General features: G+C 42.7%; 6 protein-coding genes across 6 annotated transcripts; 4 read left to right on the top strand and 2 right to left on the bottom strand.

The window, feature by feature from the left end:
* The first annotated feature begins 201 nt into the window (after window positions 1-201).
* Window positions 202-2133, top strand: EAF01_009926 (uncharacterized protein). Its single transcript, XM_038918182.1, has 3 exons — window positions 202-458; window positions 556-705; window positions 771-2133. Exons 1-3 carry the CDS (start codon window positions 430-432, stop codon window positions 1642-1644), a joined length of 1053 nt encoding a protein of 350 aa, XP_038766152.1. The 5' UTR covers window positions 202-429; the 3' UTR covers window positions 1645-2133.
* Window positions 2134-2447: 314 nt separating this feature from the next.
* Window positions 2448-4392, bottom strand: EAF01_009927 (uncharacterized protein). Its single transcript, XM_038918183.1, has 2 exons — window positions 3556-4392; window positions 2448-3478 (listed from the first exon to the last, which is right to left on the bottom strand). Exons 1-2 carry the CDS (start codon window positions 4195-4197, stop codon window positions 2576-2578), a joined length of 1545 nt encoding a protein of 514 aa, XP_038766153.1. The 5' UTR covers window positions 4198-4392; the 3' UTR covers window positions 2448-2575.
* Window positions 4393-6101: 1709 nt separating this feature from the next.
* EAF01_009928 (uncharacterized protein) lies at window positions 6102-7623 on the top strand (the record flags this gene model as incomplete). The annotated part of the gene is made up of 4 exons (XM_038918184.1): window positions 6102-6243; window positions 6304-6369; window positions 6433-6835; window positions 6900-7623. 4 exons carry the CDS (start codon window positions 6102-6104, stop codon window positions 7621-7623), a joined length of 1335 nt encoding a protein of 444 aa, XP_038766154.1.
* Window positions 7624-10925: 3302 nt separating this feature from the next.
* EAF01_009929 (uncharacterized protein) lies at window positions 10926-12627 on the bottom strand (the record flags this gene model as incomplete). Its single annotated transcript, XM_038918185.1, has 2 exons — window positions 10926-11191; window positions 11268-12627. 2 exons carry the CDS (start codon window positions 12625-12627, stop codon window positions 10926-10928), a joined length of 1626 nt encoding a protein of 541 aa, XP_038766155.1.
* A 1721-nt stretch (window positions 12628-14348) lies between these two features.
* EAF01_009930 (uncharacterized protein) lies at window positions 14349-14558 on the top strand (the record flags this gene model as incomplete). The annotated part of the gene is made up of 1 exon (XM_038918186.1): window positions 14349-14558. One exon carries the CDS (start codon window positions 14349-14351, stop codon window positions 14556-14558), a length of 210 nt encoding a protein of 69 aa, XP_038766156.1.
* Window positions 14559-17758: 3200 nt separating this feature from the next.
* Window positions 17759-19113, top strand: EAF01_009931 (uncharacterized protein). The gene is made up of 3 exons (XM_038918187.1): window positions 17759-18045; window positions 18354-18372; window positions 18530-19113. Exons 1-3 carry the CDS (start codon window positions 17968-17970, stop codon window positions 18700-18702), a joined length of 270 nt encoding a protein of 89 aa, XP_038766157.1. The 5' UTR covers window positions 17759-17967; the 3' UTR covers window positions 18703-19113.
* Window positions 19114-19896: the final 783 nt, after the last annotated feature.

The raw sequence follows: 19896 nt of genomic DNA on the forward strand, positions 1-19896 counted from the left end.
ATTACCCTATGATCTTCCCTGTACTCAGGAATGTTTTTTAGTCATTCATTGGGGTCATAGCACTGGGTGTACGAAGTAGGTAGAGCCGCCCATTCAATCATCCATTCGCTGCTTGATACTCCGCATTACCTCGGAATGAAGTAGACTCATAAGGCTGTGGGTTGTGTTTGTATACGTACCTAGGTAGGTAGGTAGGTAGGTAGGTACTTGACTTCGTAACCTTATTATTATTATTATTAGGTGATCAACGTCACTCACCACCGCCATCACCACCATCAATCATCATCAATACATCCTTTCCCTTCACTTCACTTCAACAACCTACACTCGCATCGTCTGTACTTCGTTACTTGCACTTTTTTATCATCGAAATCAATATTTTGTATCACCTTGACTTTACCAACAACTAGATTGTGCGCCAGACCCATCATGTTCGATACATTCGCAAGGCTCTTATCGTAAGTAATACCCCGCCTGTGTAGATTCTCAAACGGCCCAGAATACCGAAGGAAATCTAGCAATAGTATTTGAACCATATACTAATGGGGATTTCAGTTCTGTCCCTACCTTTCTTTTCCCAGTTTTCGCATCTTACAAAGCTCTCAAGACGTCTGATCCGGCATTATTAACACCTTGGCTTATGTATTGGGTGGTACTTGCGATCGCTTTGTTCGCTGAATCTTGGGTTGGATTTATACTAGTTTGGTTCGCAGCCATCTCTCTCGAAATCGCTCTCGCAAGAAACCCCTCTGACAATAAATTCAATTTAGGATACCTTTTTATTCCTGGTTTCGGCTCGGTTTCCTTCTCTACCTTATCCTCCCTCAAACCCAAGGTGCAAGAGTCCTCTATCAAACACATGTTCACCCATGGCTTCACAATAATGAGCTCGCCATCGATGATTTCATAGCTTCTGCTCATGAACGCGCGAAAGCCGCTGGTATGACATATCTCAAACAAGCTATAGAATTGATTAGGCAGCAGGTCTTTGGTCTTCCACCCAAAGAACCCACACCACCATCAACACCTTCAACCTATTCATATACACAAAGCCTCATGGCACGCTTCAATCTGCCATCTGCTAGATCTTCGTTCCCACTAAATCCTGTCGGAGGTGCTGCTAGCAGTGCGACAGACTTTTATTCGCTCCTTGCTTCAGCAGTTTCCGCTGCTACTTCCTCAAACGCTGCTACCGGTGGATCGGATACTCGAGATCTTTCAAACAGTGGCATGTTGATACCTCCTCATGTATCTGGGAGTGAACGTATGACTTTTATCCAAGCACAGCGCGAACGCCTTTCAATCCTTCTTTCGGCGTTGGACAAAGAGGCACAAACACTACAAAATGAAAAACGTGTCCCTAGAAATATTTCTAGTATGTCATTTGATGGCACTAGCAGCGAAGATGATAACCTCGATCGACCAAAGAGCTCCATGAGCGGAATGACCTCGAGAAAGAGTGAGCCTGATTTTGAAAAAATCGATGCAGATAGTGGGACGGAAGAAGTCGGTAAAGCAAGAAAAATGATGGAGAGGACGACATCCAGTGGGAATTGGATGCCATGGGCGTGGGGAGCGAAACCAGGAGACCCAACTGACAAAATTTCCGAAGATAAAGGTAAAAGCTCAGGTATTGATGCATAACTAGTCCAGTGACTCGGTATCCGGTGTTTTTAAACATAAATTTGAAGGGTTGTTTCAATAGGTTTGAAGCATTGGGGTAGACGCATATTCCTTGGATTGGATTGGGATAACAGGAGAATAGGAGCAGTGGGTATCGTCTTTCCAAATTGGCGCTGATATGAATAAAGGGATGGTACAGATTGGCAATCGCAAGCTTTTTGATACTTTTATAAATCCAAGTTGATGAGAGTTATTCCTCGCGACATACAAATCTTTATGATCAATGAAGCCTATTCTGAGGCTTTCCCCCCCCTAGAGATAGCTATATTGCTGGGTCCTGATGCAACATTTTTTTTGGGTGAATCACTGTTCAGGATGGAATCTACGTATGAAATCTAAGTTCCTCACTTGGAGCCAACCATCAACACTTTTGCCCCTCCCCCCCAAAAGAAAAACGGATTAGCGAATATAGAATTGTAATCGAGCGATGAAGTGGACTTCTCATGCTCGATAAATCACACTCCTCCTGTCTTCTTTTCGTGAGAGTGCCCAAAGATACATCGTTCATTCTTCGTATATGATTTATTTAGTATTGAACCTCTAGGCGGACTAGGAAGAATTTGTAATGACATTTCTATATTTCTATTGTAAAAAAAAGGGACGGACTCACCTATATAACTTTCCAGACGTCATCTTTTCTTGCTGCTACCGGGCGAGGACTGCTCTGGCATTAGTAGGGATGGGGCTGAGGAAAGCTGTCGAAGTTGAACTAGCACGATTATTCATTCTGGGAATTTTGAATCACGTTTCAGGAGGAGAATGTCATAGATTTGACATTGACAGGATTGACAAAAGATCGTTATTAAGATCATAGACATCATATTGTTAACCGATCATACAAATACGTAGCTCCTATATCAAATATCAAATATCACAAATCACAAATCACAAATCACAAAGGCCCACGCTCCGCCTCCTCCTGCGCATCGCGCGCTAACCTCGACCTCGCCAATCGCTCCTCTGTAATAACCATCGCCTCCGGAAACCACTCGGGAACACTAACGTCTCCGCTCCCACTCTCCTCACACGAACGAATCATATCCGCGAGCGCCTTCCCCGATAACCACGCATGGACCATTCCCTCGCCGGAAAAAGCGGCGGCTGCCCATTCTGCTCCTTGCATTGTTGTTGTTTTCCTCTCGGTGAGAGATGCGGGGAGTCTACCTACCCATGGTAATCCATCCGTGCTAAATCCCATATTCCCCGTCCACATTGCCGAGACCGCTGATTCTTTCACCGCGCCCCAATTTTCCGGTGCGAAAACCGCCCCGAGAACGCCGCGGAGATGGATGTTGGCATACAAATTCAATTCAGCATCGTTACTCACACCCATTTCGTGGATTCCACCCCCCTGAGTCTGTGCATATCCGCCTCCCATCATCATTTCCCCATTCGAAGTCGAGCTGACGGGAAGTTGCGTGAGATAATCGAAGCCGCGATCGTAGTTGAAGATCCAGGAGTGGTCGCTTTGGGGTTTGAATTTGTCGCCGGGGGGTTGGGCGGACATTTGTCCGACGATGGGGAAGATGCAGCCTTGGATGCCGGGGACTAGATGCCCGATGTGTGCATTGGTGCAGTGGATTACGTGTTTGGTTTTGATTGTTCCTCGTGGGGTGAGGACTTCGTAGTAGTCATTTTCTCCGTGGATTTCAGATACGCTAGTGTTGGTTTCGAGGAGGAAGTCTGATGGGGATTGTTTTCGTAGATGGGCGAGAAGTCCGGTGACGAATTTGTAGGGCCACATGGCGCCCGCTATTCCGGTTACTGCACCAGTGGCATTTGAAATTCCGAACTCCTTATTAGAGGTTAGCTAGAATATTCACATGAATCGAGCGTTGCAAGGTTGTGCAGGTCAACATTGCAGTCATATACCTTTGCTAATTCATCGGTTTCGATAAACCCCCATCCTTTAGAATCATCCGGCATCTCGGCCATGAACAGCTCTATATCTTTCCGAATATCCTCCCAAGCTTCCTGGTGAAAATACACACTCAGAAAACGTACTTTGCGAACTTGTGACTCTTCAGTCAAACCCAAATTCTCCGCACTTTTGATCAGCGCTTCAAGATGAGAAACGCGCAGCTTATGGATTTTGATGGCTTCTTCTTTACCCAAACGTTGTTTAAGCATGGCATACTCTTCACCCGTTTCCAAAATATGCCCACCATTCCTTCCCGTGGCACCACTGCAGCTGTCTCGAGCTTCTAGCATGATCACTTTTGGATGTGTTAAAGATTGAACGTCTGATGGAGTCGCCGTTTCGAGACCCTCCAACAAAGCTTGTGCGACAGAGGCTCCGGTAATTCCAGAACCAATAATGACATAATCGGCAAATTTTGGTAGGTGCTCTGATTGTACACTTGCAATATCAGGATGCGGTTCTTTCATCCAAAATGACTTTGTTGAATGAACTGCATCTGGAATTCCAGGATCTGCGAATACTCTGTCAAGGGCTTCTTGTCTTACTGCAAGTGGTATGTGTGGACTACCAAGTTGAGGGACGATAAATGACATGATTTTGTAAGACTGATATGAAGAATTTGAATTCCAGAAGTCTTAGTCAAATATGGCATGAAGCAGTCTTGAATGCCAAAGCTGTAGTGGCGCTCGCTTCGAGATTCGTAGCTGTATATAGCTATTCTGAATAAATCTGGAAACAAGACAGAATTACTGCGACGGCAGTATATTTTGTAAGCGTTTTATAGTTCATGAAAGTTTCAATATTCATCAAGTAAGTGTGGGAAGCTTCAGTCGTACGAATGCATATATACCTGCGACCCCACTATTGCATACTATACCAATTCGGAAGGTGTATGCGATAGATCAATTTATCCACTGATAAACACCCCGGCTTCTCGAGCGTGGGATTATTGTAATTCGTTGTATGGATAAGAACTGAATGATAACTTCGTGTGGGTGTTTGGTCAAATCTCTCTTCCGATACAATCGAATACTCCAATATGTTATTACTATTTTATGCCCCTGCAAGGTTGAAGAAGAATAATCTTAATCGCACATTCTGAATAATCCCAATGAAAAGGTTTATGATAGAAAATCAACGGTAATTCATGTGCAAGTCCGTCCATTACGCGGCTGTAAGCTCTGCGAGCTCCGTACCATAGGCATATCAATATTCCAAAGCGTTTATATCTTTGGTGATTGCTTTCCCCCAACATCAATACAGATCAAGACACATACAAAGAGAACAGTCTGAAAGATACGAAAGTCACTAATCATGGATTGACATATAAAAAGCGTTGAGTCCGGCTTTAATTTGGCTGGAAGTGAGTATAATGAGCATCTTGCTAGATCTCCGTAGCCTCCAAATAAGTTACTATTGGCTTTGGGGCTCATGTTATTATGCGAAACAATAGTAATCCTTTATGAGTCTCATATTATCGAAGTCTCATAACCAGAATATCTGCTCTGTAAATCGTCTCCAACCACAAGCCAACAAGAAATAGCCCTTTGCATCCAAGCCACCAGAAGGACTACCATGCAAGAAACTTTTCCCACAACGAACAGAAGAACCAGCACGACTTCTGGGTTACCCGCAGATTTAAGTGGACTGAACAGGTCATAAGATTGGACGCCAAAAGATCAGTAAGCCTTTACTTTGGCCCCTTGCTCGAGAGTCGGTCTGATTATAACACACGCTTGGTGTTTGTCTGAACGCCTTCGTCAAATCCAAGACTAATAAATCGTGTCGGGGAACAAAGACTTGATTATAGAAAGGAAAAATGTACCTAGTTTCCTTTCATATCGACACGAAGCTACTTGGCGCCATGTTACGATATCTCTCTTCCTCCCTCCCCGCCCTCAAACGTCCAACTTTCTTATATCATGGAATTGATTATTACCTTAATACCTCAAGTATGGCCACTTGAGCGAGTTCAGACAATCAGCAAGTCCTAGAATTAGGAGAAAACTCATTTTGTATCTGTACAAATGATATACAAAAGATAACGTGACTGTAAATTGGGGAAGAAAATGCAATTGGAAGTGTCTATTAAAAGTGGCTCAGTGGTAAATGTTTCACAACTAGACATTTGCCGATCTTTCACCGCCTTATTTTGGCATGGCGGGGGCGGGGTCTTTCCGTAAAATTTTATTATCAAAACAATCTTTGGAAAACCTTGTTGGTGCTTTATATATTAACCATATACCCACGTTTATATTCACCCTCTCGCCCTGTTAAGTGTACACTTACCATTCAATAACTCGATTACATTAGCTTGCGCACTAGAATTCGTTTCTTTTTCTATATATATAATATATATAGAAACTATCAAACTGCGTTGCATATAAACAAACTATTGTTTATCCTATTTTCACTTCGCTCTAGCCGATTCCATTTCCATTACATATCCGCCCCTCTCATCCTTATCGAAATCCAGTAAAAACCAGACAATTCAAAGATGGCTGGATTAGAGGCCATTAAATATGGCAGAGGAAGACTAGAAGTTTTGGATCAGTTGAGACTTCCGCATGAGTTTGTCTATGATAATGTCTCTACTTGCGAAGAGGCATTTGATTCTATCAAGTCGATGCGCGTGAGAGGTATCTACTGCTCTGTTCTTAGTCAACATGATGAGCTTTGATGGCTAAGTGTTTTATCAGGAGCCCCAGCAATCGCGATTGTGGCAGCTCTTGCGCTGGCCGTAGAGCTTCATCATAAGAAAGATGGTTGGTACTTCACATAGACTAATTTGATTGCGCGTGATAGCTTTCTAACATTGATCATCTCAGATTCTAAGACGAAACAAGAAACTGTCCAATACATCAACAAACGCCTCGATTATCTCCTGGGTAGTAGACCAACTGCCGTCGACCTCTCAAATGCTATCAAACTTCTTAAACGGGTCTCTCAAAATGCGGCACAAACTACCGATGCAACTGATGACGATGTTGCCTGTGCGGATGTTCGAAATGGATATATTGTTGCAGCAGAGAAGATCCTAGAAGACGATCTTACTACGAACTTAGCAATTGGCAGATATGGAGCGGAATATCTAAGACGACAACAGATGCCAATTGGAGAGGAAAATGATGACGATCCATCCAAATTCTTCACAACAAGTCCGCCATGCACACAAGGGGCAATGGACAAAACTTACAGAAAATTGAGTGTTCTCACGCACTGCAATACCGGGTATGCCTACTACTTGTACCTTTCTACTCGTCGAATAAGACAAAAATACTTACAATCTCTTCAGCTCTCTAGCTACTTCGGGTCATGGCACCGCCTTGGGTATAATCCGCAGTCTGCACAGAATGAACTATCTCGACCACGCCTATTGTACTGAAACTCGCCCCTATAACCAAGGTTCGAGGCTTACTGCCTTCGAGCTTGTGTACGAAAAGATTCCCTCAACACTCATTACAGATTCTATGGCTGGTGCTCTATTTGCCCGGATGAAAGAAATCAAAAATATTTCTGCTGTCATTGTAGGCGCAGATCGCGTGGCCCGTAACGGTGACACCGCAAACAAAATCGGAACCTATTCTCTCGCAGTTCTTGCAAAAGCTCATAACATCAAATTCATAGTTGCTGCACCTACGACAAGTATAGATCTTGAGACAGCTTCAGGAGCAGATATCAAAATCGAAGATCGCGCTCCAACTGAGCTTACTCAAATAAGTGGAGCTATAGTAGGGAAAGATGGGCATGTAGATGTCAATTCGACGGCCAGGGTTGCCATTGCCCACCAGGGAATCAACGTTTGGAACCCAAGTTTTGACGTTACGCCGAGTAATTATATTGATGCCGTCATCACTGAGAAGGGAGAAGTGGTTAGAAGTGCACAGGGCACATTTGATTTCAAGGCAATCATGCCAGAGAGGTGGGCACAGCAAGTTGAGGGGAAAGAGCCAAGTGTTGAAACGAATGGAAAGGCACAGGTTGACGATGGAGCACTTTTCCAAATGGAGCACATTTGAAAGTTAAATCAAATCTCATGTCATTTTGAGACATAAAAATATAGCTTCAATTCTATTGCTTTGGATTGTTTAAAATACATTAGTATATCATTTTCTCTGGCCCATTTAGAACTTCGCTTAAAAGACTATTCGCTCTCGCCTAAATTGCTTCTCCTAAAATTCTTAATCATACTCATCTTATTGCTAGATACCAATCAACTCGAACTCCGAAAATATTAGATTGCAAGCTCTTTGATCAAGAGTAAGTTCATCTTCACAAGAATCATTTAGGATACTTGTACACAATCTCTAGTCAATCTTGCCTAGGTCACTCTCCAGATTCCAGATTCCAGACGGTAGATCGATTATCTTTTAATCCCTCCTATATTTCAACCTCTCTCTACTTGAAAATACATCTCAAATTCTAATTTTACCATTTATATAACCGTATTTGCTACTGTGCACTACACCATTATCGTTCCCTGCTCTGGTCGTAGAAACTTGTATTTGAAAATCTGGGTTTGTACTTCGTGTGTGGGCATTGTACGGTGATGAATATTTATTTGCATACTCTGGTGTTGTGTTTATAGATACTTTGATACTTGGGTGGTAAGGTTATGTTTTAGGTGGAGTGGATTTGGTCTGTATGTGTGGTGTGTTGATTTGTATTGATTTATTATTGAGAGAGGGAGAGAGAGGGAGAGATCTTCTCTTGAGATCGTGGTTCTAGTATGATGAAAAAGTGAGGGGATGATGATGGAAGGAGGGGTATATTGTTGATAGTTTGTATATACTTGGATAGGTATGTGTCTTATGTACAGGAATATAATTGAAAGATATTGTATATGAATTTTATGAATTTTATACTACCAGAGTATGAAAGGATTTGTATCTGATTTAGTTTGATTATATATAATACGATATGATACGATGTAATTGAGGGCATGGTTTACTTTATTTCTTTTATTATAAATCATTTCGCCTGATAAAAAGAAAAGGTAGAGACAGAGTGATTACTACTACATGGGTACTATACCTCCACATTAATATCTATAACCAAATCCCCTTTCTGGCTCAAATCCCAAAAGATCAAGTAGTAAAATGAAATGAGTTATATCTCGGGACTCAAGACTCATGAAGTAAGAATTAAGAATCAAGAGTTGACTTGGAAGTACTTTTTCCTAAGTTGCTGAAAAGATTGATAGTGACATTATTGTCGAGACCAATGTAAAATCAATACTTCCTGAAGTAGAAGAAATCACTAATAATAAGTCTCCTATCTTACCATATCTATATCTAGACACCAAATAATAAATATGTAAAGATATAACTTGTAAGAAATTAAAGAATTCATACTCCTGATTCCTACCTACCTACTTATCCACCTACCTACTTATCTACCTACGTACCTATCTACCTACCCACCCACACACCGACCTGTATAATCCTCACAAGTCTCTATACGAGAACTATTCGAGAAGCTCTAAAATATCCACAGTACTCGTCTTTCGAAGAAACAACCTCCTTGCAGCTTCCCTAAGCCCTTAAAACCCCCCAAAACTATCTATACAGTATGGAATTACATGCATCCATCTCATCACCATTATCCCATCCTATAAAACTCTATAGATATCCATCTGTCCATCCATCTACAGATCAAGCCTTCAGCCCCAATCCTCAACAAACCTTATTTCCCATCCCATCCCTATTCCTATATTTCCTCTTCCCCCCAGAAGAAATACACACATATACCTGCATAGTCATCCCATCCCATCCCATCCCACCAAGCGATTATAAAGAAGATGGATAGAGTTATTTTAAATATACTCATATAAGAAGGCTTCTTGAAGTAGTGTGTATGCATGGATGTGTAAGAAAACATACATTTTCTTTTCGCTTACCCCCTTTCCCTTCCCTTCCCTTCTCCTTATTCCCATTCCGCTTCATTAATTTCTCACTCCCCTCTCCCATTCCTCTCCCTCTCCCAGAACCATCAAAAATCTGAAATTGATTCAAGTAAATAATATCACAAACACACTATCCCAATATCCCAATCCACTCAACCCAACCCAACACAAACCCAATCAAACCACACCATCCCCACTCCCCCTTCCACTCCCCCTTCAACCCCATCCCCCCACCATCCCTCCTCCTCCCCGCTCAAACCTCCTCCAAACCCTCACATCAAAACCACCTACTCACACAAAACCCCCACTCCATCTAATCAAAACCCACATTCAAGATCCCTTTCCCCCCTCTCCAAACTCCCTATATACGTACACGATACAGTCCATCTCTTCTACACTCCGAGATCCAAGTCAGAGAGTCGATTGAATAAGAGACAGACAGTGGAGGAGACAAGCGAGCAGACAAACCACAGACAGACCACAGAAAGCAACAAATCTCTCTCACACTTCATCATAATTCTTACCATCATCCGCAATGACAGTCCGCTCTAGTTCATAGCCGACCAAATAAATTATCACTAATCACCATATTCAATATCCTTTACCATCAAATTATAATTATACACAACCATCGGTTTAAAAAATATATATATATATATGTATCTGTATATCCAAAATCAACCACTCCACTTTCTATCTACCTACTAAAAGATAATCCATCCATCTCAAAATTTCACACCCCATTTTTATGTACTCTCTCAATATCAATAAGCAAACTTGGAAAAAAAAATAACATTGAATATCATAAGGGTATTGAATTCCAAACAAACACACGGTATAATAAAACAATATGCATAGTATTGCAAAAGATCCTCAGCATCTAATGTAATGATCATTAAGAAACGGCTTCGCTTCCGATCTCTCTCTCTCTCTCTCTCTCTCTCTCTCAACTTGGCCCTAAAGTATCCTCTTCCTTCAGTCCATCACTCCAATGTCCTATGTACATCGATCAGCACCTAGATATATGTAGCATATTTTCGCTTACAACCAACGAGTAAAAATATATATCCAAAATCCAACAATCATCTCCTCGTTACTAAATGCCCTGAAAGTTCTTTTCGGGAATCCATCCATATTCGACCATCAATCCAGTTTACCTTAAAATCATATTTGAAATCATACAATAAAGTCTCATGTCTAGTAACAAGGATAGGTATGTCATAAAAGACCTTTTGAGAAAAACACAATCATGTGTATCCTCTCATGTCCCAACGACTCCAGGCTCCATTCAAAACCCAGACCCCGTACGCCAAAAAAGACCCTCGAGAAAAATTTCATGCAAACGTATCCATTGTCAATCTTCCATATCTACCAAAAGCCTCAAGCCATCTGAGAGATTTGAAAATCTACCAACGATCAAAGGTGTCTCTCACGACTGTTACGATTCACTATTTCTCCTGCTCTCAACAAAGCGTTGATAGGATCAAGGTCGACCTCTTCCCCGGCCAAACCGTAATTATTGATTGGCTGAGGGTGCGAATTATCAATTGATCGTTTTTCGGGTCTCGCTACGTCGAATCGGCCAATGGTACTACCCATAGCGTTCGAGATATTTTGAGGAATTTCACTATATCTTCGCATAGGTGGCATTGTGGTGGGGAAATCCTGCGGTTGATTGATTACTACATTGAATTAGCCACCAGTAACTACGAACTTGATGAAGCAAGGTGAAAAGAAATCATTTTTTTGGCCACGAACCTTTAGGTGATTGCTGACTACCAAGAAGCGAGCTTTGGGGTGATAAGGTTGGAGGCGCTGATAAAAATGACAAATGCCCTTCGTAATTTCCGGACCTTGAAGGATATAATGCCGGAATTGGAAGAGCTCGATTGAAATCTGGTTCTATGGGTGTCCGAGGTCCACCGTACATGGAAGAATTACTGTTTGTGGAACTAGTAGACTGTACCGTTGATTCCGAAGTTAGTGATGGTGGCGTAGGATTTAAATTACTTTGAAGATTGCGGCGATGCTGTTTTGAGTCGTTCATAATCGAATGCGGATCTTGTAGGGCGGCAGTGATAGGACTTGATTGACTGAAGCGCCTTTCGCCAGCGGCTGCGTGCGATGTTTGTTTTCCATTGGTACCTTCATCGCGATGATCTTCTCGCCAATGGTGTGCTCCAGACCCCAGCATAGACTCACGATAACCAGGAAGGACGGTGGGCATCTCAATTGGTGATCCTGGACCCATCCTTCCCTGTAGCCCTGATGCTTTGGGATTATTTTGCACGGCTGACAAGTTGGATACTGGCGTCAATGCAGCGGAGGAGGGTGAGGTTGATGGACGCCACTGAGACATCGAAGATGCCGAGGAATCTACACGCATACGACCCATAGAAGAATCCATACCAGTTTGACTACCGCCACTGCTTGCTGTTCCGCTACTTGCTGTACTCGCATGGGCCTCGAGTTTGGGTCTTTTCGAAACATCCATCTCAGTCGCCAATTGTTGATTTTGCTTCTGTTTGAAGTCGGCGAGGTACTGCGAATAGTCCTTGAAACTTTGCGTCTTCTTGTATTCGGCCAATTCATTATTGTAACGCTCTTTTGCTGTATATGCCTGATGTTCATATGGTTCCTTCTCGCTTGGCGATAAATTCTGCCAGTTTTCGCCGACCAACTTGGCGATCTCTGTGAACGACAAGGCACGTCCTTTCAAATCTTCGCGCATTTTGTTTGAAAATATAACGTACGCCGAAGGAGGCCGCTCTGGCGCACTCTCGTCTGGTTTGGGATGTCTCCTATACTTTCTCTTTGCTCCATGTGGCCCACTAGTCCCCTCCTTGGCATCTTTCCCTGCTGCTTTTGGTTCATCTCCATGAGTATCGGGTGTGGTGCTAGTCGGAGATGCAAGAGCCCTATCCGATGATAGACCCCTTGAATTGGCGATCTTCCTCTGGAGTCTCCGACGATGGCCAAGTTTCACGCCGAGAGCATCGAAGTCGGATTCCGTAATGTCAAGTATTGTATCCCATGTGTCAAACCCCTGCTCGACGAAGTTGAGGAGGTAATGAGAGATGCCCAACTCCGCAAAGATTTCCGACAACTCAGTCGTCATACAGCAGGCTGCCTCTGGATCTTTGCGTCCAGAAATGTTAGTGAGAGTTTTTCCAATTTCCTACGATAAGATGCCCTTTCCACCTATAACGAAGAGTTCTTTTTGTTTCGAATTGCGGACTTTTGTATGACTTTCTAGCTTCGAGGCTATGTTGTATGGTGGATCTCTCGGACGGTTGCTGAGATGTAATCTCTCTTTGTAATGCCAATATCTGGTTCCTTCATAAAGCGATTGAGAGAAGAAAATGTCGTCGAGGCAGTAAGGTTCAGATGCGATATTGACCATGAATGTTCGTCAAGTCTCCCGTCCTTGTCATGCAGTTTCAGTGTTCAAGGGTTGATTGACTATTGAGATATGAAGACAAATGTGAATGTGACTCGAAGTGTTGTAGTCTATGAAGATGATGTTTTGATGTGTTACTTCGCTGAATATGGTTGAATGACAAGAGCTAAATGAAAGCGGGATCAGATGAAAAGAATGATCTCGATTAAGATGCTTGGACTGTTGCTCTTCCTGCAATGCGTTACTTCACATCCGCATTAGCCAGAAATTCATGCGGGGCCTGAAATATAGTATTCTCATTTATATATCCCTAGGTGCCATGCGAGATCGACGGTGGCTTATAGATGTGACTGGTGGAGGGGCAACCCTAGGGCAGGCAAATGTTTGAGAAGTGTGGAAGTATACCTGCTTCGGAGAATTGAAGAATGGCTAGGTAGTTGGATAGTGCAAGAGTCCCTCAGCAGTGGGTCGTGAATCTTGAATGATTGATCGTATGAAAGAATTTATTCCCACGGTGGAGTAATGGGAAGATGAGAGCTTGTGGCGGAGAGAGATCGATTTCGGTATAATTCTAGGACTGTATAAAAAGGTGGACAGGACGGATGGGTAAAGAGAAGAACGGGATAGGTGCGATCGAGGCGATAGATGCGATTCATTCGATTCAATCGATTCATGCGTGTATGAGCGAGCGCTAATTGAAGAACAGAAGAGACTTTGAATGGGTATTTGGGTATTGGAAACTGTATAGTGAAGATGTACGCATGTATGGTATTGGAATGGATTGGATGGCTTTGTGATATAAATTATCAAGTAGCGGCGAATGATAGTATCTTGAGAGAGAGAAGTATAAATAAATGATGAATGGTAAAAAAAGAGAAGGGGGGGAATAATGAATCAAGAATTACCCAAGAAGGTATATAAATTTTTATAAAAAGAGGTTCAAGGAAGAAGAAGTTTGAGAAGGGTACTATAGACCAACAGAATTACTAAATCAATGAAAGAAATCAAATCAAATCAAAATAGGCGTCTTCGTTGCTTATGCCTGAATGGTTTTGGGGGGGGGGGGGGGTGGTGTTGTTTTTTCTTGTTTTTTTTTTCTTTCTCTCTCCTCTTCACTTTCTCTTTCCTTTCCTTTCCTTTCCTTTCTTGCTGGTACGGAGCAGAGCAGAGAGAGATCTCGAGATCTAGGTAACAATTTCTGTATGATGAGTGGATGAAAGTAAGTCGAATGAGTGGGTTGGACAATAGGAACTAAGAGCGTAACAAGATCATAAGAGAGGACTGAGAGGAGCAAGAAGCCCATGAATTGATGATCAATCCAATATGAGCTTATTTTACAATACTAGCAGACTAGGTACCGGGTGGGTGATGGTACGAGAGTCCAGTGCTGTATCAGAGGTGGAAAGGATATGAGGCGAGTGAGGCATGAGGTGAAAATAATGAAAGAAGAAAGAGAATTTTCCAGACAAACTGCACCGTGGACGGTTGTCATCGAGATTCACATGGCTGACTCATCATACTTTGAGGATGCAGGGACGGGGAATTGGGGGGGAATTGGACATTGCATTGGGAAAAAGAAGCAAGAGAAGGCAGAGAAGCACAGTTCACCGATGCCACATTTGTTTTCTCGATTCGCATTCCGAGAATGATCAAACGCTAATGGAAATTGGGGGTCCCGTTGGAAAAAAATATTAGGGAATTTTTTATTTCTTTTCCAGGATCTCCAGAATTCTGGTTCTTTTCCTGTTTGGGTAAAACATTACTGACTGGGTAAGTGAAGAAGTACTTGAGGAGGGAGGTGGGAGGTTACTTTGGATGTGAGAAGTTGTTTGTTATTATAGGTATATAAAACGACTAGTGTAGTATTTAGGTAGAGGTAGATAGATTTGTAGGTAGATAGATTTAATTAGATATTTGTAGGTAGATATATATATTTGTAAATAGATATTTGTATGATAGATAAGTTGGTAGGTAAATAGGTAGATAGGTAAATATATATTTGTAGGTAGATGTATGTAGGTACGTACATTCATCTCCTGACAGAAGTGTACAGAGTATAGAGTAGACGGTCGCATTCTACTAGTATCCATTGATTCATTGGTTCATTGTACAGACTTTTACAATAACAAAAACTCATAACTAATATAAGTTACCTTGAGTAGATATATAGAATCGAGATACATAAATACATAGATACGTACTACCCAGTAAAAAGTATCACCTGCATGCATCATCTTACCAAATATCGTAATTTATTAGATACTACTAGGTAGCTATATTCGATACATGTGAACATCGGCCTGTCTCCGAAGCTTCATTCCAGATTGGAGCATTGTCGATACTTCTGGAATACTACCTACGTACCTATCTACCTCCCGGGTACTACCTAATACCTATCCTCCGAGAGTTTTCCACTTCCCCAGCCAGGTCATTGTGAGCACCTGAGAACTGGTACCATACACATAACAGCTTTTACCATTACCCCCCCCCAACTTCACCTACTTCACCCGAAACTTCTACTGAATGTGGTTAGAGAAGTACAGTGTGAGACACGGCAGTAATTCTAGAGCTTTCATTTCAATCTTTCCAACTTTCCATCGCCCACTCTCAATCTCACTCTCACTCTCACTCTCACTCTCACTCACTCTCACTCTTCCATAAATTCCCCGATATCAAGGTTCGATGGGAACTGTGAAACAAACATGTGGCGACTACTCTTCATCACCCAGAGATTCAACGTTCGATGCAAAAAGAAGTCATCGAGGATGGGTGAATGGATGAATAAATGAATGAATGGATGGATGGATGGATGGATGGATGGGCAAGATTGGGACTCACACATATGACTTGACCCCTCTACCTCCACAGGATGCACCCAGGGACATGATATAAAAGGGAACAGGATTGGAGTGGAGGAAGAGAGAATGACGATGTTTTTCGTGGCCGTGTGAATACCGGTAGTTGGGTTAGTGTGGATGGAGTTGGGGCTATAGTCCATTCATTGTAGACCAATCGATTTTCCAATCGTCGATGTAAAACTTGCTCACTTGAGTCATAGCGGTCGACCGTATTTTCTTTCCACAGAACGCTCCCAGAACGCTCAATTTTTCTTGAGTACAAAGTACTTTTCATGTCATCACGACTAGGGATGAATGATATTATTCTGCCTATCAGTTCACATCCCAACATTCCAGATCGTGGTCAATTGAGGGTCGAAACTCAACCGAAGCAATATGTGAATAACTTTTCCATTAGCTATACCCAAGGTATGATCATACCATCATGGATTTGGTTGATTATCGTATCAATCCGACTGATAGCCCTCATTGATGGAAATCTGGCCCAGTAACCCACCCAATAAGCTTATTCGTAGGGAGTGTACCTCGTACGGAGGTATCAACGCTCATCGCACCTTCAAACACCGATATTCCAATTTGGTATCTGTTTCTCGAAAATGGCATGATTATTAATCGTGATTGACTGATGGATACCTTCGTAGGTCCTTTCTCAACGTTCAACTGTCTGTCCACAGTGCCCACATTCAGATGTGATACCGAACACCCACCCATCTGCAATGCATCCATCATGCATGGCCGGAGTCCGTACAACGAACAATTCTCCTCAACTTTGGCTGGATAGGCCCGAGGTAAGATTTCCCGCTCCCAGTAAGGTAAGTTCCACAGGTACGAGGGATTTATTATCTGTTCTTTTTTTATTTTATAATCCTTTCCACCCACCTCGTTGGAAATTCCTCCTTTGATATGTTCGGTTCCATCCTTCCATATCTACAGTAATTACTGTCTAGGTACCTAGTCCCTAGCACCTAGCACCTAGCATCTTCCGATCACTCAAGTAACAAAGTACGAAGTAGTAGTAAGTAGGCAGTGTTCTATGTTCTATCTAAACTTTCCTTCCCTTTTAACTTCCACGTGTATTCCATACTAATCTTGTCTAGTGAGGTCGACCGGTTTTACCCCATCAAACCTTTCAAAGCCCTCTCAAAGCCCTCTCAAAGCCCTCTCAAATGCACGTTGTCAAGATTTATACTTTGATTTCATTACTCGTCACATTATGCAGGCGGTGGTAGCCAAAACTTAATAAATTCATCGTTTTGCCAGGACGTGGGGAGAGTACGTACTAGAAGATACCACCGGCTGCCAAGTAAGCAAGCAAGCAACCAAGCAAGCAACCAAGCAACCAAGCCATCGAACTGTGACGACCTCGGGAGAATGCGATCTTTCACATAACCTGTCTATTCAAATGTCCATGTTCATTTCCATATTCGTTTTCATTCCCATATCTTTCTTTTTTAACCTAGGCAGGCTAAGCACGAGAAAGACAATGAAAGAAATGCATCGGGTTACAACAGATGAAAGTTGGGGATCGGGGTCGGAAACTTTCTCCTAGGAATGAATGGGATCGATGATCTGAGATAGATCCTTATAATGTTTGTTACCGTAATTATCTTCGATCGGTGTCGGCGTCATGGGTTTTCTTGTATACTATACGATGTACATGAGGCCTGGGTAGGTACGTAATGGATATATTTTGATTGATGATGACCCCGTACTATTTACCTACCTCTTACTCGACTATTGGTAGCATTGATAGCAACTTGAAGTGCCATTCATGGCTTATACTTTCTGTAGAGTGGCAAGATAAGGTGATGGTAACATGTTCCATAAACATGGCATTATGGTACGAGGCGAAAGTTTAATTCTTTGTCCCCCCATCTACCCACAGATCTCCCACCTGTCCATTTACATCAACAGAAACCCCCATTTACCTACGAACCATCTCGTATCTACTCTACTCCGTCCATCGAAAGTCGATGCCTGTTTTTCCATGTTGGGTCCAAGCGAAGTTATTAACATTCCCAGCTCACAACGATCCGATTGCCGACGCCAAGGACTAATAAGCACTAGGCAAGCACTGAGCTGTGCTGAGCTGAGCTGACCATCAAACCACCAACTTATCGATAACGCACCGTGCTTCCGAAACTTCCCAAGTCCTAAGTGTTCCTCAAGACGATAATAATTCAATCAAATCACACATATAATGTCTTCATCAAACAATCACGCAGAGGACGTTTCCGAAAATGGTGATGTTGCCACCTCAGAGGCAGATCTAGCCCAGGTATGTTGATCAATATTATTCTATTTCCACATGTTCTGCTTCTTGAGCCATTTCACGTCCCAAATGTCTTTTCCTACCTGCGCGTCCACATACACCGTACAGACCCTTCCTGTCCGTTCGCAGATTCCCGTGTGATCCATCATGTACTTCTAGTTCTCCTTACCATTTCCTATGGGCATTGTCAAAATTTTAATGCGATCTAATGCGAAAATCCGTCTCGGAGAGAGAATCCCATCCTGAACTTCCACGCCCCCAACAGTCCAGAGCTGCATCCGAAAGACCCCTGTCTAACCATTCCCCAATTCTAGGCCTTCAAAGAACTTCAACGTGCGTTTTCCACCAATGGGTTCTAGTCCTAGTCTTCCCTTTTGGTTCTTCCTTCTGCCACGCGACCTTGAATATTAGACATGCGTCTCTTCACCTAATCCGCATAACTCACACATCGTCGTCTCTATCGAATGACCCCTGACAACGCGATTTCTAGGCGGCGAAAAGACAGCACAGATGCTCGAATCGAACCTCACCAACCTCGAAAAGAAGATAGACGATCTCCTAGCGAGCTTCGAGGCTCAGGGCTCGGCGCAGCCCGAGATTAATTCGCATGCTGCCACTAGCAATCAGGAGAAAACAACCGAAAATGGTCGCAAGGAGTCTTGAATCCGGGGTCTAGATGCTTCATGTACCGACGTCTCGTAGGCGCTCCCCATGTCTTGCGTCGCGACTTGCATGGAGATGAGGATTGTGCTGGCGGGAAATCCAAATTCCCATCGATCATGTCGGGGCTAGTTTTTGTACCGCGACAGATCTTTACATTAGTGCTGCGACTGTGAGATGTGCAGATAGACACAAAGGGTTCCCTACCCAACAAGCCAATTACTAGATTCTACAAGGGGATTAGATTTCAAAACTTTCAATGCAAGTAATGATGTTAGCATACACTCTAGAGAAGAAAAAGGATTATCTAGGTATCGAATTGTATCCTATTGTGTTCTTACTTGTCTGGTCTCCACGTTGCAATTTTGGGAAACTGCGATTTTTCCGTTTTAGTTACACAGCTCAGTAGTAATCGTTCAAATCTGGCATGTCAATTTCTTCTTGGAGTCTTGAAGAATATTTTCATGTTCATGTTTATGTACTATGCTATACTATCCATCTTTCCATCCACCTCCCTGCTCTCCATTTGGCGCATCAAGAAATCGAAAATGCGACAATCGTTTTTCAAATCTCGATCGCGCAAAGACCGAGCCGGTCTTGCGGACTGATGCTCCGACGTCCAGGTTTTCACCATGTTGCGAAAGGGAACTAGCGTGTGATAATTTTTTATTACTTTTACATATATATGTATGTCGCAATTCTATACCAAACATTTTTCTTGACGTAATACTATTTTCTTTTCCTGCGTGCTGCATTTGATATTCTCCTTTCTTTTCTTGGGCGTGTGGTATCTAGTTGGCTAGCTGGTATCTACTAGGTACATGTGAAGTGTGAAGTGTGAAGTGTGAAGTGTGGAATGTGGAATGTGGAATATGAACATGGACATGTTTACATATATGTATGTAGGGTTCTGATTCCGGAAGGTTAGGAAGTGTAGGGAGGTTTGCAGTATGCTATGCTATACACACAATACAGCATGGGACTGGGTCTCGTCCGCAATATGTGAGATTTGTAGAGATTGCTCATCCAGCCTGTTGTCTGCCTGCTTTTCAGATAACGAATGTTCGGGTTCCACATGTTTGCATGAAAAGAAAGGAAAGGGGGGTTTGTTTGATCAACGTGAATGGTTCATCTAATTTGCGGTTGGGTGGCTATCTACACTGTTACAGGATATAGACATTATATGAATCGCCGGAC

Source organism: Botrytis porri (genome assembly GCF_014898465.1).
Source record: "Botrytis porri strain MUCL 3234 chromosome Unknown BPOR_015, whole genome shotgun sequence".
NCBI lineage: Eukaryota > Fungi > Ascomycota > Leotiomycetes > Helotiales > Sclerotiniaceae > Botrytis > Botrytis porri.